At 43.1% G+C, this 21,460-nt stretch overlaps 1 protein-coding gene across 8 annotated transcripts in view; it reads right to left on the bottom strand.

The window, feature by feature from the left end:
- Positions 1–21,460, bottom strand: part of KIF1B (kinesin family member 1B) — a 149,187-nt gene that overhangs the window by 15,711 nt on the left and 112,016 nt on the right. For 5 of the 8 annotated variants that reach the window (XM_060088945.1, XM_060088944.1, XM_060088947.1 and 2 more), the window contains 11 exons: positions 19,645–19,763; positions 18,567–18,652; positions 18,092–18,221; positions 17,754–17,916; positions 14,982–15,072; positions 12,719–12,837; positions 12,008–12,063; positions 9,777–9,885; positions 8,349–8,415; positions 7,567–7,651; positions 4,631–4,757 (listed from right to left, as the gene is read on the bottom strand). In XM_060088945.1, coding sequence (XP_059944928.1) covers positions 4,631–4,757; positions 7,567–7,651; positions 8,349–8,415; positions 9,777–9,885; positions 12,008–12,063; positions 12,719–12,837; positions 14,982–15,072; positions 17,754–17,916; positions 18,092–18,221; positions 18,567–18,652; positions 19,645–19,763 — 1,152 coding nt within the window. The remainder of the gene's footprint in view (positions 1–4,630; positions 4,758–7,566; positions 7,652–8,348; positions 8,416–9,776; positions 9,886–12,007; positions 12,064–12,718; positions 12,838–14,981; positions 15,073–17,753; positions 17,917–18,091; positions 18,222–18,566; positions 18,653–19,644; positions 19,764–21,460) is intronic. The other 3 variants (XM_060088946.1, XM_060088948.1, XM_060088951.1) reach the window with 1 other exon arrangement.

Raw genomic sequence — 21,460 nt, 5'->3', positions numbered from 1 at the left:
GAGTGAAGTGAGGACCCTTCTCAGGGCGAGGGCCCTGGAGACACTTGACAGCAATAAGCACTTCACTGCTGCCTGGAACCCGCCCCTCATCGAGCTCCGCACCAGAACCTAAGCATCCCCTGCTGCCAGCATTCAGGGTTCATGATTCCCTTTCCACTGAGGCAGATGTTTTGAATTTGTGTGAGAAAGCCTCTTCACATTTCTGTTTTCTGGTTTTCACTTAACCTAAAGAGGCAATTTCACTAGCAGAAACTTGGCTAACATAGAAAAATTCTGACATCACTAAAATCTCCCTGTATTGGGATGGGGGGAAAAAGGTGGGGTTTTCTTGTTGTTTTGTTTGGTGCCTGGGAGTTACTGCAGCACATTCTTTTGAAATACTCACTAAGGGTGGCAACTCCTGAGAGATGGTCATAAGAAATACAACCAAGACTGAAGAGAAATGTCAACGAAATCAAGCTAGCAAGAGAATTTGGAGTTAGAAACAGGGCTGAGTCCTGAGACATGCTGTCCTGTATGGCACTAAGGTGGTCAGGAAATAATCCCAAATGGATTTCTCAAGATGTTCCAGACAATGGCAGTGTGTGTGTATATGTGTGTGTGTGTGTGTGTGTGTGTTTATGTGTTGTGTGCGTGTGTATGTGCATCTTTAAAAAAACATTTAGGCTAAATTGTCATGTATCACTTCCTTCAGTTTTCTTCCCTAAATCAGACGAAGAGAGAGATGGGGGAAAATTTCCTTTACTACTGAACCAGGAACTTTTTCTTTTCCAAAAGCAGAAAATAAATAGATGAGACAAGCAGTCCTGACAGGAGAAAGAGAAATGTTTAAAAATAAAAAAAATATTTCTCACAGACTCAGCTACTCAAATAACTAAATTGGTCTTTACTACTACACAGAACAAAACAAAGAAAAAAGTGAACAATTATGCAAGCCTGAGATTCCTTATGAAATGAGGGGAGTAACATTCTACTTTGTAATGTGGAAGAGGAAAACTTGAAGGGGCAGAGAATAAAATGGGCAAGTTTACTAAATGGAATGAGAAAATAATTCAGAACTCTACAAGTTACTGAAGAGCCTACATGTGACACTATACGTGCATCAGAAAAACCCAGGGCACAAGGGTGCAGAATGAGGTCTTGCTCTATCCTAGGTGGGCGCAAGTTTACATGGCGGAAAACTATTAAATTAAAATAGCAGTTAAAGCTACATAAGACATAAAGCATTCTGATAAACTAGAATCTTTATGTGCAAAAAAGCAAACAGAAAATACCTAGGAATATCCTTATCAAGAAAGAGCCTGTAAAAACACAGAAAAAGCTTTTGTTAGTGCAGCAAAAGAAAAAAAAGGAAAAAAGAGAGGGAGAGAGAGATAGAAGAGAAAAAAATATATATATAAAAACACAAGTTTGCTGATAAGCAAAAGTGAATTCAAGTGTACAAACAATTAACAGAGAATTCCACGGGACACAATTTGATAAAGGGCTTACAATGACACGGGTCCCTCCCCTGAGACGTTCAGTTAAGGAAATGCTGGGCACAGAAGGGAGAGTGGAGACCACCTCTATTAACATCCCTTTAGGAGGTGACTTTACTATTGGAAATGGTAGGAAGTTGCTATGGAGTTAAGGGAAAACCAAGTCAGTAGGTAACAGAAATGCAGGGCTGGGAAGAAAAGGAGTAATGGCCCTTGTCAGCTGTGCTCCACTATCAATATATCACAGGAGCCCTCTAGTTACGTATGTAATACACCCAACTGGAGTTCTGTAAGTTCAACTTTAAACATTAAACCTTAGGCAAAAAGAACAAAAGCTCTCTTAACCAAACCCCATTTAGCCACTTACCAAATGAACTTATGCTCTCCACACCCCTACAATGTATAGACTGACGTCCATTTCTCATTGAACATTATTCTAAAATAAAGAGGTAGCTCATCGCCCAGACAATTTGCTCCAGAGAGCTGAGTTTCATGCTTCTCAAGTGTCAGTAGTACAAACTTGTTTATGTAGTTGTATTTGTTATTATAATTACCTAATTTAATTCAATATTAGATAAATCACTGAAACATGAGGGCAAAAAGAATTTTTGTTCAGTGTGAAACAAAACTAAGTGTGGAAACTTAGTGTGAAAAATAAATTGAACATTTTAAAAAGACTTGATAATGGTGAGTTGTTTAAAAAACAGCTGTTAAGTTTGGGTGAGATCAATGTAAAAGAAAGAGGGAAATAAAATTTTGATGATATATGATAAAAAGTTTAAAGGATTCTGCACTTAGATTTTATTCATAGGTTTCTAGTTCCACCAAATTGAAAAACATAGGTGATGAATTATGGGTGTGGCTTTGCAAGACAGTCAGAAGTCTAATAAATGAGCCTACAATGAAAGAAAAGGCCTTGGCCCTATAGCAAGAGCTTGACAAATTAATGTACATTTATATACTTTAAGTTAAAACAAGTGTTTAAAGTCTGTATCTTCTTTTTAAAATTTTTATTTATTTATTTATTTATTTATATTTTGGCTGTGTTAGGTCTTTGCTGCTGCGTGCGGGCTTTCTCTAGTTGCAGTGAGCAGGGGCTACCCTTCCTTGCAGTGCACGGACTTCTCATTGCGGTGGCTTCTCTTGTTGCGGAGCACGGGCTCTAGGCACACGGGCTTCAGTAGTTGCACAGGCTCAGTAGTTGTGGCGCATGGGCTTAGTTGCTCCGCGGCATGTGGGATCTTCCTGGACCAGGGCTAGAACCCGTGTCCCCTGCATTGGCAGGTGGATTATTAACCACTGCGCCACCAGGGAAATTCCTCTTTTTATTACTCTTGACTTTAGCAACTTTTTTTTTTTTAACCTTTTTGGCTGTGTTGGGTCTTTGTTGCTGCATACGGGCTTTCTCTAGTTGTGGCGAGCAGCGGTTACTCTTCATTGCAGTGCATGGGCTCCTCACTGTGGTGGTTTCTCTTGTTGTGGAGCACGGGCTCTAGGCACATAGGCTTCAGCAGTTGCAGCACACGGGCTCAGCAGTTGTGGCACGTGGGCTGTAGGCACGCAGGCTCCAGTAGTTGCAGCACGTGGGCGCAGTAGTTGTGGCACACAGGTTTAGTTGCTCCACGGCATGTGGGATCTTCCCGGACCAGGGCTCAAACCTGTGTCCCTTGCGTTGGCAGGCAGATTCTTAACTGCTGCGCCACCAGGGAAGTCCCAGCAACTTTTTTGATTAACTCTAAGCTTCTACTGGGAAAGATAAACTGCTTCTAACAAAGCCAAATTCATCTTCTATAGCATGTGACACGCTGCCGGACAGGAATCAAAGGACTTTTGAAGGTGACTCTAATGTAGGCAAGTTTAACATAACCAGCACTTCAACCAAACACCATTTTTCCCTGTTTTGCAAAGTACCATAGGGAAGTTTAAGATATATTTCTCATAGTTGCAAGGAAAATGTGGTGAATGCCAGCTGAATACTTGCTGTAAATGTCTGGCAGAAGAGGGAACGCTATGTGGGGTTAATGCTGACTTCAGAGAAATGGTATTGTTTCAAGATTTTGCCCAGGAATAGGCCCAGGCGGGGGTCAAAGCACCCTACTTTACCTCTGCCACACCCCCTCCACATAGGTGCACACCGTCTCACCCACCTTCCCTTTCTGTCCACAGCTCCTGCCAGCTCCTCTGACTGGCAAAAAGCAAACAGACATTTGTTTCCTTTTCCTCACTCCCATGCAAAACAGTAACACACAGAAACAATGTAAAGAAATTAATCCTGGCCCGAACTTTTCATTTCTGCTTCTGCTTATTGTCTTATCTTTCCTCCCCCTCGTGCCAACACATGTGAGCAACTTTTTTAGGAACAGGCAGACCACAGAGAAATCCTGTAATTCGAAGGCTGAGTTCTGAGCCCACATTAGAACACACAGCCATGCCTGTTTCCTAGCCCTCACCACGTAGAGAAATGGGAGTCTCTGTGCACGATGATGGGACTCCTTTCCCAGGGAGGTAAAAGCGCCCCAGCAGATTTATTTCCAGTCTGACACGGGAAAGTAGAACGGCTAGGTACTTTATGCATTGTCATCACTTGATTATAGAATGGACTGCTAAGGGACACTAATTTAAAATTTAAAATAAAATTCATTATTTATAGCAGCCAATCTTAGTCAGAAGAGTTTATAATAATTTATTGCCTTCATGCATAAAGGAAAATGAAAAGCAGATACTGAGACTCCTTGAGCCGATACTGGCAGCAGCAAAGATGGACACAGGAGGGTTCACTATACCTTGGAGGGCATGTTCCCATGACATCCCAGGCCGAGAGGTCTTTCTCCACAGCAACCACTTCATAGGAAAACACTTAGTCTTAACCGTAATTAATTTGTACTTTTAAACCCTTGGGTGGCATGCTGAGTTTTCTTTTTCTGCTTTTTCTCTGTCACTGTATTACATCTACTCAAACTCCCCAGGGGATAGAACATTTCCATTCTCTGGGGTTATCATCACATACAAGTATCTCCAATGATTTATGCTTTTATTTTTGAAGAGCAGGGCAGACAGGGGAGGAAACAGGGAACTCTGAAGTGAGAAGGGGGGAGTCATTAATGAACAAGGAATCTACAGTGAATCAATCAACCCCCCGAGGGCTGACTCACCACATTCCCCGGGTGCCCCACCTGCTAGAGTTGTGGGAAGACTTCAGGTACTTGGCAGAGATGATATTTAAGGAGAGGATGGCATCAACTGTGGCTTCGTCCACCTCAGCTTTATTCCTAATCCGGCCTGAAAGAAGAAAGAAACCAGAACATGGGTACGTTTAAAAACAAAGTGGTAGGACTTCCCTGGTGGCGCAGTGGTTAAGAATCCGCCTGCCAATACAGGGGACACGGGTTCGAGCCCTGCTCCGGGAAGACCCCACATGCCATGGAGCAACTAAGCCCGTGCACCACAACTACTGAGCCTGCGCTCTAGAGCCGACGAGCCACAACTACTGAGCCTGCATTCTAGAGCCCGGGAGCCACAACTACTGAAGCCCGCATGCCTAGAGTCTGTGCTCTGCAACAAGAGAAGCCACCACAGTGAGAAGCCCGCGCACCACAAGGAAGAGTAGCCCCTGCTTGCCGCAACTAGAGAAAGCCCGCGCACAGCAACCAAGACCCAACACAGCCAAAAATAAATAAATTAATTAATTTTTAAAAAAATCAACTGGTTTTAATAAACAAACAAACAAACAAATAAATAAAAACAAAGTGGTAATTCATTAGGCCAAAAAGAGACTGTCAAATCTCTGTAATTTCAGGTGCCGGAAGCGTCGTTTGGTCAGCTATAATCCTACAGTCTAATTCTGTAATTCTTGGCCTTCCATTCTTCTCCATATTCTGTCTCCCCTTTACATCCCACATTTAGTCAACAGTGAAAACTTACTCTTTGTTCAAAGAGCTTCTCATACCTGTCTCAGCTTTAATTTCCAACATCACTGCCCTGCTCACGAAGGTCATCCCCTTCTGATCTCAGACACGGCAACAGCCACTTAACTGGTCTCCCTGCTGCTCTCACGTCTCCCTCTTTCCAAGCCATCCCACACTCACCTTCTCCAGACTTCTTAAGCCACTGCCTTCATTACACCACTTTCTTTTTTAAAATCTTACAATGCTGTTTTCAAATAACAGTAGGGGATGCAGCACTGCACAGAGGTTAAGAACACAGTCTCTGGAGCAGGACTGCCTGGGTTCAAATCTCAGCTCCAACACTAACTATCTGTGTGGCCTGGGCATATGCTCAACCTCTGAGCCTCACTTTCCTCACTTGTGAAGTGGGAATAACAATTCTTCCCTTATAAGATTGTTACAATCATATTATATTTTGTTATGTTATATTAAATAAACTAATATTTTTAGAGCATTCAGAAGATCACCTGCCACATTTCATGTTTGTCATAAAAATAATAAGCCATAGGGTTAGAGAGAAGCCTTAGTAACTGCTGCCTCTGCTCCCCACCCTTTCTGGTCAGAAAGCATCTCTCTTGTTTTGTGTAAAAATTAATCTTGAGGGCTTCCCTGGTGGCGCAGTGGTTGAGAGTCCCCCTGCCGATGCAGGGGACACGGGTTCGTGCCCCGGTCTGGGAAGATCCCACATGCCGTGGAGCAGCTGGGCCCGTGAGCCATGGCTGCTGAGCCTGTGCGTCCAGAGCCTGTGCTCCGCAACGGGAGAGGCCACAGTGAGAGGCCCGTGTACCGCCAAAAAAAAAAAAAAAAAAAAAAAATTAATCTTGAAAAGCTTGAAAACCACTGCCCCAGATAGGACAGAGTATAATCTTCCTTCCAGGGCTTCTTAATCTGGTCCACAGATACCCAAGGGGTTTATGGTTAGAATTCAGGAGGTCTGAACTGGATGGGAAAAAAAAAATTACAACTTTATTTTCAGGAACCTCTAACTGAAATTTGCCTTTCCCTGCAATTATGAGGGGAGGGCACAAACCACAGGAGAATCAGCAGTACCTATACCTCTGTCCCCAGCAGAAATCACAGATGTTTTCATATCACACTAATGTGAAGTATCTTGACATTCATCACCACTTTGAAATGATAGAAATTAGATCCGCTGCTTTTTTTTTTTTTTTTTTTTTTTTTGCTGTACGTGGGCCTCTCACTGCTGTGGCCTCTCCCGTTGCGGAGCACAGGCTCCGGACGCGCAGGCTCAATGGCCATGGCTCACGGGCCCAACCGCTCCGCAGCATGTGGGATCTTCCCAGACTGGGGCACGAACCCGTGTCCCCTGCATCGGCAGGAGGACTCTCAACCACTGTGCCACCAGGGAAGCCCCCCTGCTGCTTATTGACCACATCATTGAAGAGCTTATGTTACAAATTTGTTTAGCAGTTTAACAATTGTATTTCAATATTATTAGTTCCCTTTGTAATCCTAAGTGCTTTATTTTCTACATTTAAAAACAGAATTCTGAGGCTTCACCACTGCCAAAGGGGTCCATGGCAAAACTAGGTGCAGACCCCCTGCCTTGGGCTCTCGTTCTACAGCTTATGCTATTCGGCCACTCTTTCCTCTCACGGTGCTTTAGTTTAGTCTCCCCACTCTGGCCATAGATTTCTAGCCATTTGCACGTTAGACATTGCCGACTCTCTATCTCCAAAGCTTGCAAAAAAACGAAACCCTCTAAGTTCTCTCAAATCTACTCAGATCATCTCCCACAAGCTAACCCAGTTCTCCTGGATCTTTTTTGTCGTCAACTCTTTTAGCACAGGTCTTTCAGTTGTTCTCATTTGGTACTCACTCATCAAACTGCTCTGTACATGCACACACGCTGTCTCCTCACTAGACCCCAAGCTCACAAGGAGCAGAGACTTCTCTTAGGCCCTCTCCAGCCTCGGGCCTAGAACTGCTCCCACAGGTGCTGAGAAAAACAATGGCAGGTTGAATAACTGATGAAGGGAGCTGGAAACAAGGGTAGTTTCCAACTCAAGGACTCTCTTCTGACAGTCATGCTCTCCAGCGCAGCCTTCCGCACACTCCCTGTGCTCCGAACAGGGAGCAGTCACTCCGCTAAGGCCCGTCCTCAACTGCTGGAACATACTCACCTCCCACCAGCTCACGGACATCCTTCCAGTGGAGCTCACTCCCTTTCTCATGGATGATGGTTACTGTGATCCTTCGCTGGATGCCCTAGATAATGGAGCAGGGTTGCAGTTTAGCTGGGACAATCTCTTATTTCCTCTTGTTTGTCCTTTTCTGGATCGTCTGATGGGCAGGAAGGGGAGGTATGGAGGGAGAGGGGAAATGCTGTCCACACTGCTATTCTGAACAAAGGGACACAGGTCAGGGACTGAGGAAGAGCCAGGTTCTGATATGGCTTTTAAGAACCGATGCCCAGATTGAAAGTCCCAGAGTGTGCTCATCTGGCTCATAAGCACTTTTGAGCACTGACTAAATCTACTTTTGATTTGCCAAAGGGGGCCTACATTTCATGGCCAGATTTTTAGTCCACTGAAACCTTCATCTTCAATCTCCATTAAGAACTTTTGGCTGTGAAAGCAGAGTTTCCAAACATCACAAAGTGAAAATTGTATAAAATAACATGGGAGCTGCACAAATTACTATGCAACTGAATGAAATAAAGTCTTTCAAAATAGCTCTTTTAAAATATATTTACACATAAAAGCCAGGGTATATATCAATAAATATAAGCCAAGGTTTGAGAAATATTAACGAAAGAAAAAAAAAAAAAGGATGGGGCAATGTCACCTGACTTCCAAATTCCCTTGAAATGGAGATAAAAAAGCAGAGAAACAGAGAGTTATGTTTCTTATTCTAACTTTTTTGGTGTTCCCTTCTAAGCCCTCTTTTGCTCCTTCATTGGTACCTGGTGAAGCAAAAATGTCCCCTGGCAGGGCAAGCCTGCTGTATGGTCAACCACAGCTGGAATATACCTATAAAAACAGAAATGTAAAACAAAGAAGTTAGACAGAATGCTTGTGCTAAGTGCAACTTCACCTGCGAGGTCCTCCCTGGTCACCCCAGCCCTCAGCGGTCTTTGTTTTCTAAACTCCGATCCCATGTCTTTCTCACCATCTGGGGTGGACATTTAACTGGACAGTCATATGCATTTAGTAAACCTTTCCACATATGTGTGTCTCATCATCCTGACTAGACTGAAGTATTCATAGGGCAGTAACATCTTTTGGCTCCAATCCCAGCTCTCTGTCTAACAGATATTTCCATAAATAACATATAACTGCAATGGCAAGTGTCAGGAGATAAGAAAGAGATAATTTCAGATTCTAGATCATTTTTTAAGAATCAGAAAGCAATTAACTCAGTAGAAACCATTTACCGTAACTACTGCTCCCCCATAATGTAAGTTATAATCACATTATAGATCTGTCTGTGGAAAGTCAAATTCCTTGAAGCAACGTCACCACTGACAACTCCGTATAGGATGGATAGAGCCAAACCTCACACACAGTAGGAACTCAGTAAATGTTTTATGGAGGTGATCATAATGGTATTACCCAGCATTATAAACAGAGGATCCTTAAGATAACATTTATCCCCTACCCTTTACACTAACTGATACAGCCCCTTGCCTCTGTTTCGGGAGAGGGATCTCTTTTGTGTTTTTCAAAAGCATTTCCGAGACAACTATAAACAGTAATTCCATTTGTCACTTAGTCTAACACAGCTCATACAGAGAGAGGAAGCTGATGCTGATCATTTTGATCTGGGCCAGTGGTCCTCAACGGGGGGTAATTTTGACCCCTAGGGGCCATCTGGCAACGTCTGTTGTCACAACAGGAGGGGAGGTGCTACTGGCATCTTATGGGTAGAGGTCAGGGATGCAGCTAAATATCCTACAACGCACAGGACAACCCCAACAACAGAGAATCATCTGGCCCCAGTGAGAGGCTGAGAAACCTTGGTCTACAGAAACATTCTGTCCCCTAATGCCCTGACATACTGATATGCCTTTGGCCCTTTTATGTGCAATATGCTTCTGACTCCCTTTGCTTTGCTGCTGCTAAAACCCACTTTGCAGGTTGTCTTCCCTTATAACAAAGTGCCAGTCTCCAGGATCTTGCTATTGCTAACAAGAAGGTAAATTATTATACTAGATGGTTCTCTGACAAACATCTGATTCAAAGAATAATATAAAGACCCTCCCCACCCCAAATTCAGTTCAAAACTGGAATGTGACAATGTTCTGTGAACCCAAAGACAAGAGAGACTCAAAATTACATTTTCTAATTTTGGAAAAGTTGTCATATTTAAAAATTTATAAAGTTGGACTTACTCTCCCGTAGGCTCCAATTCACTGATCTCAAACCAAACCAGAAGATCGTACTTGCTCATGCTCTGGCCAAGGCTGGTTTTGCTCATGGTATTTAACTTGGTGGCTGGAACTTTTAAAAGTTTTTAGAAAATGTTAAAATTTGGTCCAAGTCTACTCAGCAAAGGTATAAGCTTCTCTAATGTCAGTCTTCAAGGACACACTTGGGAAAGGCAGCGAGAGTGAGGGGATAGATTTCAGTGCAGAAGAGCCAGAGAAACTTCACCATCAACTATATTAGTACCTCTAACTTCAGAGAACAAGGAAAACAGAGAGTCAGCATCTTTTTCCCTCTCAACAAACTACCCAATGATGAGAAAACAGGTTTCATGCAGAGTAAATGTGCTCACAAAACCATTAAAAAACCTTCCTTAGACTCTCACATTTGCAGCATGCAGAGCACAGTAACAATGTGGGACAGGCAATGTGGGGCGAGCCTCGCTCATCACAGGGCCTCAACAAAGCTGCTGTGGCGGGAAAGACCCGTCCTCCAACCCAGTGGTTCCTAAACCTCCCTGCACACGAGGGTCACCTGGGGATCTTAAAAATGGCCCAGGCCACACCGCCAGCCAATTAAATCACAGTCTCAAGGGGTGGGACTCAGCCCTCTGAGAGGTTTGAAGCCCCCCAGGTGATTCCAATGTGTGGACAAGTTTGGGAACCACTGGTCTCATCTGTAAATACAGGATTCTGTAAATGATCTCATGTTACCCATTTTCTTCAGATGTGAATTCCATATTCTTATCTGTACTGATGAAATATATTAGCCAAAACCCCCATATTTTCAAGAATTTCAGATTCCACATGGTGGGCATTTTGAAACACTACATAGAAATTCTGAAATCTTGGCAATACAAAGAGGGTTCTCTGCTCTGAACCTGGGAGCAGTGGTGTGAGAGTCCAGTGACTTGGGATCTAATTATCGCTCAACCACTAACTAGCTATGAAACTTTGGTTGAGTCACTTAACCTCTGGGAGTCTGTCTCCTCAACTAGAAAATGAAGATCATAGTATCTTGCCTACTATCTAAAAAGATGTTGTGAGGATCCACTGACACAATGCATCTAAAGGGGCTGTATGACTCATACAGCGCTATTCAGAGGCATGGCCTATCAGCATTATTCACCCTAGCTGAATTCCAGGTAAGCTGGTGATGATGCCAGTCAAGAAGATAATAGGGGGTTACTGGCTCTGGTGGGCATCTGAGGGTCAGAAAGCAAAACTAGAGCATTACAAAAAGCCAGCTGCCAGTAAAAAAAAAAACCTTTAAAATTAAAAATACCATTGCAAAGAATCCACACCAACAGATAGAAGGAGCCCCTCCCCCACCCCCCTGGATGATGTGAAAGGGGTATAAATAGAGAAGGTGCTTCCCAAAAATGTCTCTGAAGGAAATGTGATATGATCTTGACAATGTGCTGAACTCTACATGCAGGTCAAGTAGCAAACAGAAACCTTGGTGTTTCATACACGGAGAGCCAGGCTTTAGGACCAGCCTCTGAGGATGGTTCTACATCTAAGGCAGAGCTAATTTTAGCTACTAACCATCTCGTTTAGGTACCCTCTCGGTCTGGCAGCTGGGAACTGGCAGAAAGAGAAAAGGCGGCAATGGGTCAGCCTCATCCTGGAAGGTGGCAATGGCGGAGGAAGCGAGCACACTGGCATGCTCAGAAAATGTGTCCAACACATGCACGTTCACATAGTCAGATACGAGAAACCGAATCAGCTCAATCTTTCTCTCATGGTCTGAAGGCAGGACGGAGGTGAGGAGCACAGAGGTGGAGAATGAGCACAGGGCGGGGTGGGAATGAGGCAAGTGGGCAACGAGGAAAAGGGATGAAAATAAACAAAGGAAAATCAGAACAGGAGACATGAACATGCAGAAAAAACGTAATATGCAAAGGAGTGCCCAGTCACCTGACAGTTAAAGGGAGTTACACACAAAGCAGAGACATTTAGGAACATGGAGCTTATCGAGATCTGCGGTAAGAAGACCTCAGTATCGGCGGGGATATAGAGCCCTATTGTTTGGCACCTCTTATTTCACATCAGGAGCCAACAATTCTCCTTCCTACTGGACACCGGAGCACACAGGGATGCACACAAGTGGAGTAGGAATTTGAATACGATTTTTTATCTGAAAAGTCACTCAGAATAAGAGATGTACATCATACAGAGAACGCAGCTGTGCTCACCTGGCTTGGATAGTGGCATGGGCGGAGGGAAGAATCGTCGAGATGGCTGGGGTGGACTGCAAAGGAAGACAAAAGTTCTTCAAGACTAGACAGTCCCATGCTGGTATTAATGGCGTGTTTAAATCCCCTTTAAAAACGGATCATCTGTACTTTCAACTCTGGTATGTTATCAGATATCACATATAAACCCACACAGTAAAACTGAGGCTAAGACATTTTGAGAAAAGTCCCCTTGTAAGTCAGAGCTAATAAATAAGGAAAGTTTTCTGTTCACAGTGACACTCTGCCAGCATCCCGAAGTCCCCATCATTGTCCTCCTCCCCAATTTTGATGTCTCCACTTAGAGATACATGCTTCATAGTGACTTTATGCTTCATAAAGTTCTGGGTGGTTAGGACCAATTATACACAACTTTCAGGTTATATCCCTATCACCTCAACTTTCTATCCTATTCAAAGTCTCTTTGTACAAAAAGACAGTACTCAAGGTCATCTGGGCAAAACTCAATTTGCTCTACCTACAGTTAGTGACTGGGTGGCTTAGAAGAAAGATGGTGATGTTTCTGAAATGGAAACGTAGGGTAATCTATAAAACGGTTATTTACCTATCTTAATTCCTCCAAAGATTTCTTCTTTTCCAGCAAGTGACAGTAACAACAATAACAACAACAATAATATCAATAACAAAAATCTCTGCTCATTCGGTCCAAACCTGTTAAGCTCCTGTCCTTGCAGGTGAAGTGGGTGCTGCTGATAATGCCCAAAGACTTCAAACACGATAGGCTTGGTTTTGATATAGTCCACAAATGATTCCGTAACCTCCACTGCAATCTAATAAGGAATAAAGGCAACCTAGATTAGCGAAAGATTTATTATAGGAAAATACACATTTTTGCTGCAAACAGCACTACAGCACTTTGAGTACCCAGTATGTGCTGGGAATTTCACTATGAAGGCCTCTCACACCAAAAGAGAGGGGCGGCTCTTCTCTGGTTTTCCTTCTACAGTAACTGCATCGAGCTCCAGGCATTCAACACCCTCCACTGTCTGCCCCAAAGACCTCTGGCCCCTCTGCTGCCTTCACACAATGGTTGGACTCAGTCTGCTGCTCCCTTCGCCGGCTCTCTCCTCCACCGTGCCTGAGGGCTGGCCCAGGCTGCAGCCACGCCTGGGAGGCCTTCCCACAACTCTGTACCGCTGTCATCCCTATACTTCAAGGCCCAGCTCAAACTGCCAAAAACAGTATGAAAAACACGACTGCAGACTCTGTGCCAGGTACAGTGCCAAGCGTGACCCACCTTTTCTTATTTACACTACAGTCTTCAGGAAGTTCCCCCACCTCCTTTCTCTACAAAAACATCCACCCCGGGCTTCCCTGGTGGCGCAGTGGTTGAGAATCTGCCTGCTAATGCAGAGGGGACACGGGTTCGGCCCTGGTCTGGGAAGATCCCACATGCCGCGGAGCAGCTGGGCCCGTGAGCCACATCTACTGAGCCTGCGCGTCTGGAGCCTGTGCTCCGCAACAAGAGAGGCTGCGATGGTGACAGCCCCGCGCACCGCGATGAAGAGTGGCTTCCACTTGCCACAACTAGAGAAAGCCCTCGCACAGAAACGAAGACCCAACACAGCAAAAATAAATTAATTAATAAACTCCTACCCCCAACATCTTCTTAAAAAAAAAAAAAAAAAGGTATACTACTGAGGTGGTGTGGCTTAAAAAAAAAAAAAAACCACCCCCAACAAAGAATGTAGCTTACAAGACTCTTCCCATTAGTAGAAATAACTCTCCCTCTCTACTCCCGTTGCATTTAATGAATACCTTTCGGATGTTTCTATATCCTGTATCACTATTGTTTAAATATGCATTTTATTTCCCCTCCGATAATTCTAAGATCTTCGGAGGCATCATCTACCCTGTGATTCATCTGAGCATCCCCCAGTGGCGTCAGGCACAGTCCTTGTGCACAGGAGCCAATCAATATTTATCATATACAGGCACGCTCATATTTATACAATTAAACATAAAAAAGAAAACAGTGTGTTCTGTATTTGCTTGCTCCATTTCTGGAGTTGTCCTTTCCTCTCGCATTTTAGGGAGTGGATTATGGTTGGCAAGAGAACGAGACTGTTCAAGCAGTAGTGAAGCTCCTGGATGCTAGAGCCACATTTCCCTGGGTTCAAACCCCACCTCTGCCTCTTCCTAGCTTTGTAACCTTGGTGAGTGATTTCGAGGGCTCTCTGCCTCGGTAATCTCAACTAGAACATGGGGATTATGAAAGTATATGGCATAAAAGTGAGGATTAAATGAATTAAGACACAAAAACACACCTGTAACAACGACTGACACAAAATAAGCTCTCAGTGAATGTTAGCTATTGTAATGAGGATCACGACTTTTGAACAGAGTTGAGCAAATCTTTCTAGAAGAGATGGAAGGTCTGTTTTCTTATTCCACTTATGAGAGAGTTGTAAGGGGCATTAAAGGACTAATCATAGAATCAGCTGCAAGGAAACAGATTCTGAATCTTAATTTAGCTACAAAATGTATTTCATAGTTTCTACATTAATTGCAACCAAATTATTTGTCTCTTATGGTTTAAAGAATAACATATTAACTTTAACAAAACTCATATGCAACATGCTTATTATTCTAGGAAGGAAACACTGAAACAACTCACTACATTCAAACCGACAAAGAACTTATTGGCAGACCAACCCCCAGGCTACTCACAGGCCCCACTGTAATTCAGAGAAGATGCTGCCTGCTCTGTCCACTGAGGATTAGCTCAGGGCCCTGGCAGCTCCCTCCACTGTCTGTTCTCATCACAGAGCTCCCCCTACACAGCAGCTTAGATCATCATCCTTCTTCAGCTGAGAAAGCCAAAGGGACCCACACATGACGACTGCCTCACCGCAGCTGCTTCAAGGTACCACAAACCCGCAAAACATTTGGCAAAAACGTCCACGTCACTTACATTCTGCACATGATAAAAGCCCAGAGGACTTCCTCTGCCATTGTTTTTGAGGGGTTCAGTGGAGAATGCTTCATCATGGCGATGCAAAAAGCTTAAGAGAAAAAAAAAAGATCCACGTGAATTTCGTATTAATAGTTTCATCAGGATCAGCTTGGATCCCATGGAAAGCAGCACCTTACTTAAGTAGAGTCTTTAACTGAGTCAAGTTATTTACGTTTCCTTGTAGAGAACGTTTTCCATATCACTCAGATAGCATTTTAGCTTTTATGTCAAAAATGACTGAAAAATCAACTAACCCTATCACTTAGCCATGTGAATGTATAAACAGTGAATTCAGTGAACTCCTATTCCCTTGTAAAAGTTTTTTCCTGAAAATAAAAATTGTGAAATCATTTTGTACAGAAAAGATTTGGCAGATTAAAGCTTCTATAAGATAGTATCAAAGCCTGTGGATAGCATACTTGCCTGGGAGTCTATCTAAGACCAGCTAGGAAGAGATTCAAATATCACCTCTTCCAGGAAAACTTCCCTGATCCACTCAAACAGTTCTATGACCCACAGCACTAGAGACCTATTTCTTCAACAGCAATGATATCATTGTTCGTAATAATGTATTTATTTGCTTGTCTCCCCAAAAGACAGTGAGTGTCTCCCAGAGGGCTCTAAATGTAGAAAATACTCCTGAAATATTTGAGGCAGTGGGCTATGTTGACTTATTCTCATAAATGAGATTTTATTGTTCTCTCTCCCTCCCTATTATTAGTCTGACATAAAAAGAAGTGGAGAATTATAGAATACTCAGTTCAAAGATTTACTGCCAGATAGAAATATCCACCAGAAGGATATCTCACACTCCTGCAAGAAAAAAATGGAAATAGTACTTTTTTTTTTTGACTGTGTCACGCGGCATGTGGGATCTTAGTTCCCCGACCAGGGTCTGCAGTGGAAGCGCGAAGGCTTAACCACTGGACCACCAGGGAAGTCCAAGAACACTTAGAGTAGGGGGTAGAAAGACCAGGATCATGAACACCCAGTCTTCCAAATTACACTTGACCTTTGAACAACACAGGTTTGAACTGCGTGGGTCCACTTATACGTGGACTTTTTTCCATAGTAAATGCCAGGGTACTGCACAATCCGCAGCTGGTTGAATCCTTAGATGCGGAACTGCAGATATGGTGGAACCCTGGATACACACTCGGATTTCTGACTGTGCGGAGGGTCAGTGCCCTAACTCCTGAGTTGCTCAAGGGTCAACTGTAATCCACTGAGCCCGAAGACAGTGGTGTACTTTTGCCAGGCATCCAAATCACTGATGCCACATACCGCTGTGGCACTGTAGCATTCCATCCTACGTGTACTTGTCTATTTTCTTTCTTCTCAGTTTCTCCTTACATCTCTCCCTTTCCTTCTCTTACTTCTTACTCCTTTTTTTCTTCCAATTTCTTCCTCTCCAGACCACACAGTGTACCTGCCAGAGGCGCCATGAGCATCAGCTGATCTCTGATCTACACTCCAACAAGGCTCTGCTTGGAGCAGATACAAATATCCTGGGGTTCCACAGAAGTGACACATGAAATCATTCACATTGCTCTACAGCTGTGTTTTCCCTGTGCAGGCCAGATGAGAGTTTATAAAAACCTCAGAAGAACTTGAGTCTTCTTTCAGCATGAGTCAACATGCCCTTTCCTCCAGAGCTAATGCCAGGTAGAGATACTACTCTCTTTTTAGGAGATTTTAGGACAGAAGTCAACATACCACTATTGCCATTTCAGATGTCAGTTCACCAAGTAGGTCTTTTCCATAAAATACATCAGCTACTAACTGAGGCCTAGCGAAAACACATTAAATGGGCAAAATCTATACTGGACAGATACTATTTCATCAATTATAAGTTACAGCAAATGATATTAGCAGCTTACTATGTAATAATCACATTTAATTGAGGACTTGGCTAAAATCTATGTAAAAAGCAATGCTGCTTTAGGACGCCAGGGAAGGCTAAGGCACATACTGAGGGGAAATGAGTGGCAGAAATCTAAAGCAGCCTTTTGGTGGCACCAGTGGCAAACTGTGGGCTTTAGGAATGGGGTGGCTCAGACTTCATTCTCTTGTACTGTGGCCCTTTCCAAGTACTGAAGACATACTGATGTTTGGGGGTATTAAAACTTAAAGACTCTCCAAAAAAATGTTTTTGGAGGTCTTGAGAGGAAAGTACCTAGAGCACAGAGCTCCAGAGGGTTATAGGACAGAAAATGCTTAGAGAGTGGATGAGAAATGAAACCTGTCACATCTTCTCTACATACTTACTAGCTTTTTTTTTCAGTGGATGCAGAATTTTGCTGCTCTTTAAATGACTTACATTTTCCCTTTGCCAAGTATTAAATAAGCATAATTGGCGGTTGGATCATTCATGGTTTTCATACTTGTTTATTAACGTGACATTTCAGCATGAAGAGCATTGAAAAAGACCAGCAAGTAGGCTCATCTGGATCTGATCCTACACTCCTGGCAGAGGGGGACAGTCCACAACCAAACCTTCCAGCAGGATATTGGCCACACTCCTCCCCACAATGAACTCTGTTTCATTCCACTGTAGGTTTCCAGTTCGTACTCCCATCTTGAGTGAAGAAAGCGTTTCATTTCAGCGGCTGGTAGTCATTTCTCTCTCAAGAGTGTGTACTACCTGGCAAGTGTTAGATCGCTCTATAGCGCACAGAGGACAGCATCCGGGGTAAGAGCCTGGGGAGGCAGGGCGAAGGGGCGGCTTACTTGAACTGACAGAAGACATCTGCATACTCTGGGAGGATTCCACTGGCCTGCAACACCGTTACACGGAAAGTGAAGGCACTGCCCAGTTTCAGGTGGTGGCCAATCTCTTCAGAAAATCCCTCCATTACCATCTTACCATCCAGCAAAGTGCTTGACTTCAAATCTAAAGAGGGTCAAATGAACACACGTATGGTTCAAGTAACACACAAAGCACCTTTCAGAGAGGAGAGTGTATCTTTCCATCCCTAGATGATAAAAGCAACTATCTTCCTTGACAATGGGCAGTATTTTTCCCTCTTTGAAAACATATGCGATCACAGTACACTCTGATTACACACCCAAGTCATTCATTCGATTGATTTCTTCTGGAGGAGTGATGACCTCAGAACTCTGACCCTGTCCTTCCACAATCCTCAGCTCCTCCAAGGATAGACCAGAACGGGTCATTGCAACCGAAGAAAAGTCACTCTGAAAACAAGGCAAGGGTAAGCAGATGATGAAGTAGTATGACAACGTATTTTCCCCCCATTTCCATAACTTATATTTATTTGCCCAACAAATAATAGTGACTGAAAAGTTATGTGGATTAAGAGCTGTCTGAGCAAAGGCAACACAACACAATATAAATGCTGGGCCTTTACCCCTACCTGGGTCATTGTTAGGTGTGCCCCGTGCTCTATTACCGACCCTGTGGTAACCTAGGCTTTTTAGTTCTAGGCAGAACTGCCCTCCAGTGCTGAACACCCTCCTTACAAAGCCTGCCTACTTCCTTATCCTTCCACAAGGTTTTCCTCTTCCCGGCAGATTTCTCACCTGATTAAAGTACTCATTATCAAAAGATATTTTAGCTGTTCCTGACTGTCGAATTCCAGAACCATAATCAGGAGCTTCTTCGTCCGCTAAGTAGAGGAAAAAAAAAAAAAAGAAAGAAAAAAAAAGAGCAAGGATGAGACTACATATGGGGACAAGGAGGAATGACTCCTATTGAATTACAATAATAAAAAAATATAGGAAAGTAAAATAAAAGTAAATAGGAGACAGTGGGCTTTAGGGTTCTCAAACTTTAATACAAGAGGAGACACTAAAGAACAAGTCTTTTGCTTGAGAAAGAAAGAGACCAAAGCAGTAAAGTCAAATAGGCTGCTTCCAACTCTACTCAGGTAAACTTACCACCTCCTTAGCTCGAATGAAACTAATGAATAAAGGATCGGTTTCATTCTTGATGTTGTTCAAATGTCATACTTAGAAATACTGACCCCTTCACTTGACAAGATTATATTCAATAATACTCAATAAATATTTGAAAATATTAGACTGTACTTGTGAAGACCTCCATAGCTCAACGCTGGTGACTATCGTGCATTTCTTTCCACGGGGAAAGGCTGAAAGAGGTCACTAAATACAGCACAGCAGTTGGAAACTAAAACAGAAGCGTTACAGGGAACAGCCACATTCTTTCTTCAGAATGTAGGCTGGATCTTGGAAAAAAGTATGAAGTGTCAAGATCTCGATCCACGCATTGCACAATAGCAGCCAAAGGACAGAAGTGTCTAGCACAAGTATCCTGACAGAAAATTAGGCAAGAAACCGTCTGAATATCCTCTGTTATTTCTGAAGCAGTTAAGACACATCATTTAAAATGCAAATGACTTTTATAAAGGTAACCCAAGGGTTGTTCTTCACGTTAAAGGAAATCCCTTTACCCCATTATTCCAAAACAGCAGGAGCCCAAACCAAACAGGATCTACTTGTGATACTTGGGCACAACAGCTAGAAAGGAAGCAATAAAGGCTTTCTTCAGTCTGCACTGAAGCGCGGCCCTTACGGAACTGGCCTCCTTTGTCTCGAGGCAGAGGACCCACGGCCCTCATTTCAGAAGAGGGGCGCCTACCTGCGATGGCCTGCACAGCCACACGGAGAAATCCCCGCACTTCGCCCTTCTCACTGACAACGGCCACCCTGTGAATCAGGGGCACGGGGTACAGCAGGTTGCTCAGGTAAACAAATGCTCTAGAGACAGAAACCAGGAGACAGACATCTGAGCATCCCACAGGCAGAGAAGGTGGCTTTCAGATTTACTGAGAATACCTTCATGAAACTGTGAGCTGGCTTCTGGGCCCTGTCTTAAGGTCACCTCTCTGTTCTGTACTCTCAGACTGCCTCCTGTTGCTTTTTCAGAATACATAACGTATAAACAAATGCAAATGCTTGGTAAAGTAGTGGAAAAGACCAACGTACACCAAACTACTCCCTATAAGAATTACTACCATAGGTAGGGTGACCATTGGAAGTAGACTTCTAAGATACTCCTCTACAAATACTGCTACGAGTGGGAAAAGGGAGCCCATTAAGGAGTTTAACCTTTTAATGTAACTAATTACAAAGAGGTTTTTGTTTTCCCCAATAGATAATACAGAAATCAGGAGACAAAAATGGTCAGAGAAATGTGACTGAAATACAGTCAGTAACTCTAAAATAGATTTCAAGTCACAACATTGTGGGTCTTTATTTTTACCCTAAGAAATAACTATGATCTTTAGGCAGGGTGACTGACACATATGGGCAGAAAGGCCATGTAGCCAGAAATTTCTTTGTTAGTGAGCTTATAAGAGACTCTGGATGGACATCAAGATAAATGCTAAGGGAGAAAGAGACAGCTGATCCTTAAAGGGTTGCTTTTGCTTCTAGGGTTCAAAACTTTATTCAGAAATGCATATTCACGAGGTAAGACCTAACATTTTTCAACTTCAAATGAACTAGCAAAGTCGTGTCACATTTGTTATCTTTTTTTCTTCTTTCATTATTTTGTAGCTATTGACTTTTTTAAAGCAACACAAACCAGTGATCACAAAGCTTGGGTGTTCATTCCAATTAGTGGGTGGGAAATAGAACCTAGTTCCTACTATTACTCCTGTCTTCCCACTTGGTATATGCTGATCTTTGAAGACAAGACAAGACAGAGAGTAAACATTTGCATCAAGAAATCACACATAACTAAATGTGACACATGCAGGCATACCTCGTTTTATTGTGTTCCACTTTCTTGCGCTTTGCATATATTGCATTTTTTACAAATTGAAGGTTTGTGGCAACCCTGTCTCCAGCAAGGCGCCATTTTTACAACAACATCTGCTTGCTTCATGACTCTGTGTCACGTTTTGGCAATTCTCACACTATTTCAAACTTTTTCATTATTATTATTATTTTATGGTGATCTGTCATCTTTGACGTTACGGTTGTAATTGTTTAGAGGTGCCACAAACCACAAACATACAAGACACTGAACTTAACCGATAAATGTGTGTTCTGACTGCTCCACCAACAGGCCATTCCCCCGTCTCTCTCCCTCTCCTTGGGCCTCCCTATTTCCTGAGACACAACAATACTGAAATTAGGACAGTTAATAACCCTACAATGGCCTCTTAAGCATTTAAGTGAAAGGAAGAGTCTCATGTCTCTTACCTGAACTCAAAAGTTAGAAATGACTAAGCTTAGTGAGGAAGGCATGTTGAAAGCTGAGACAGGCTGAAAGCAAGGCCTCTTGTGCCAGTCAGACAAGTTGTGAATGCAAAGGAAAAGATCTTGAAGGAAATTAAAAGTGCTACTCCAGTGAATACACAAGTGATATAAGAAAGCGAAAAAGCCTTATTGATGATATAGAGAAAGTTTTAGTGGTCTGGAGAGAATATCAAAACAGCCACAACATT

This window comes from Mesoplodon densirostris, chromosome 2, assembly GCF_025265405.1.
Source record: "Mesoplodon densirostris isolate mMesDen1 chromosome 2, mMesDen1 primary haplotype, whole genome shotgun sequence".
NCBI lineage: Eukaryota > Metazoa > Chordata > Mammalia > Artiodactyla > Ziphiidae > Mesoplodon > Mesoplodon densirostris.
Note: the sequence above shows the minus strand (reverse complement) of the source record. Positions and strands in the feature narration are given on the sequence as shown.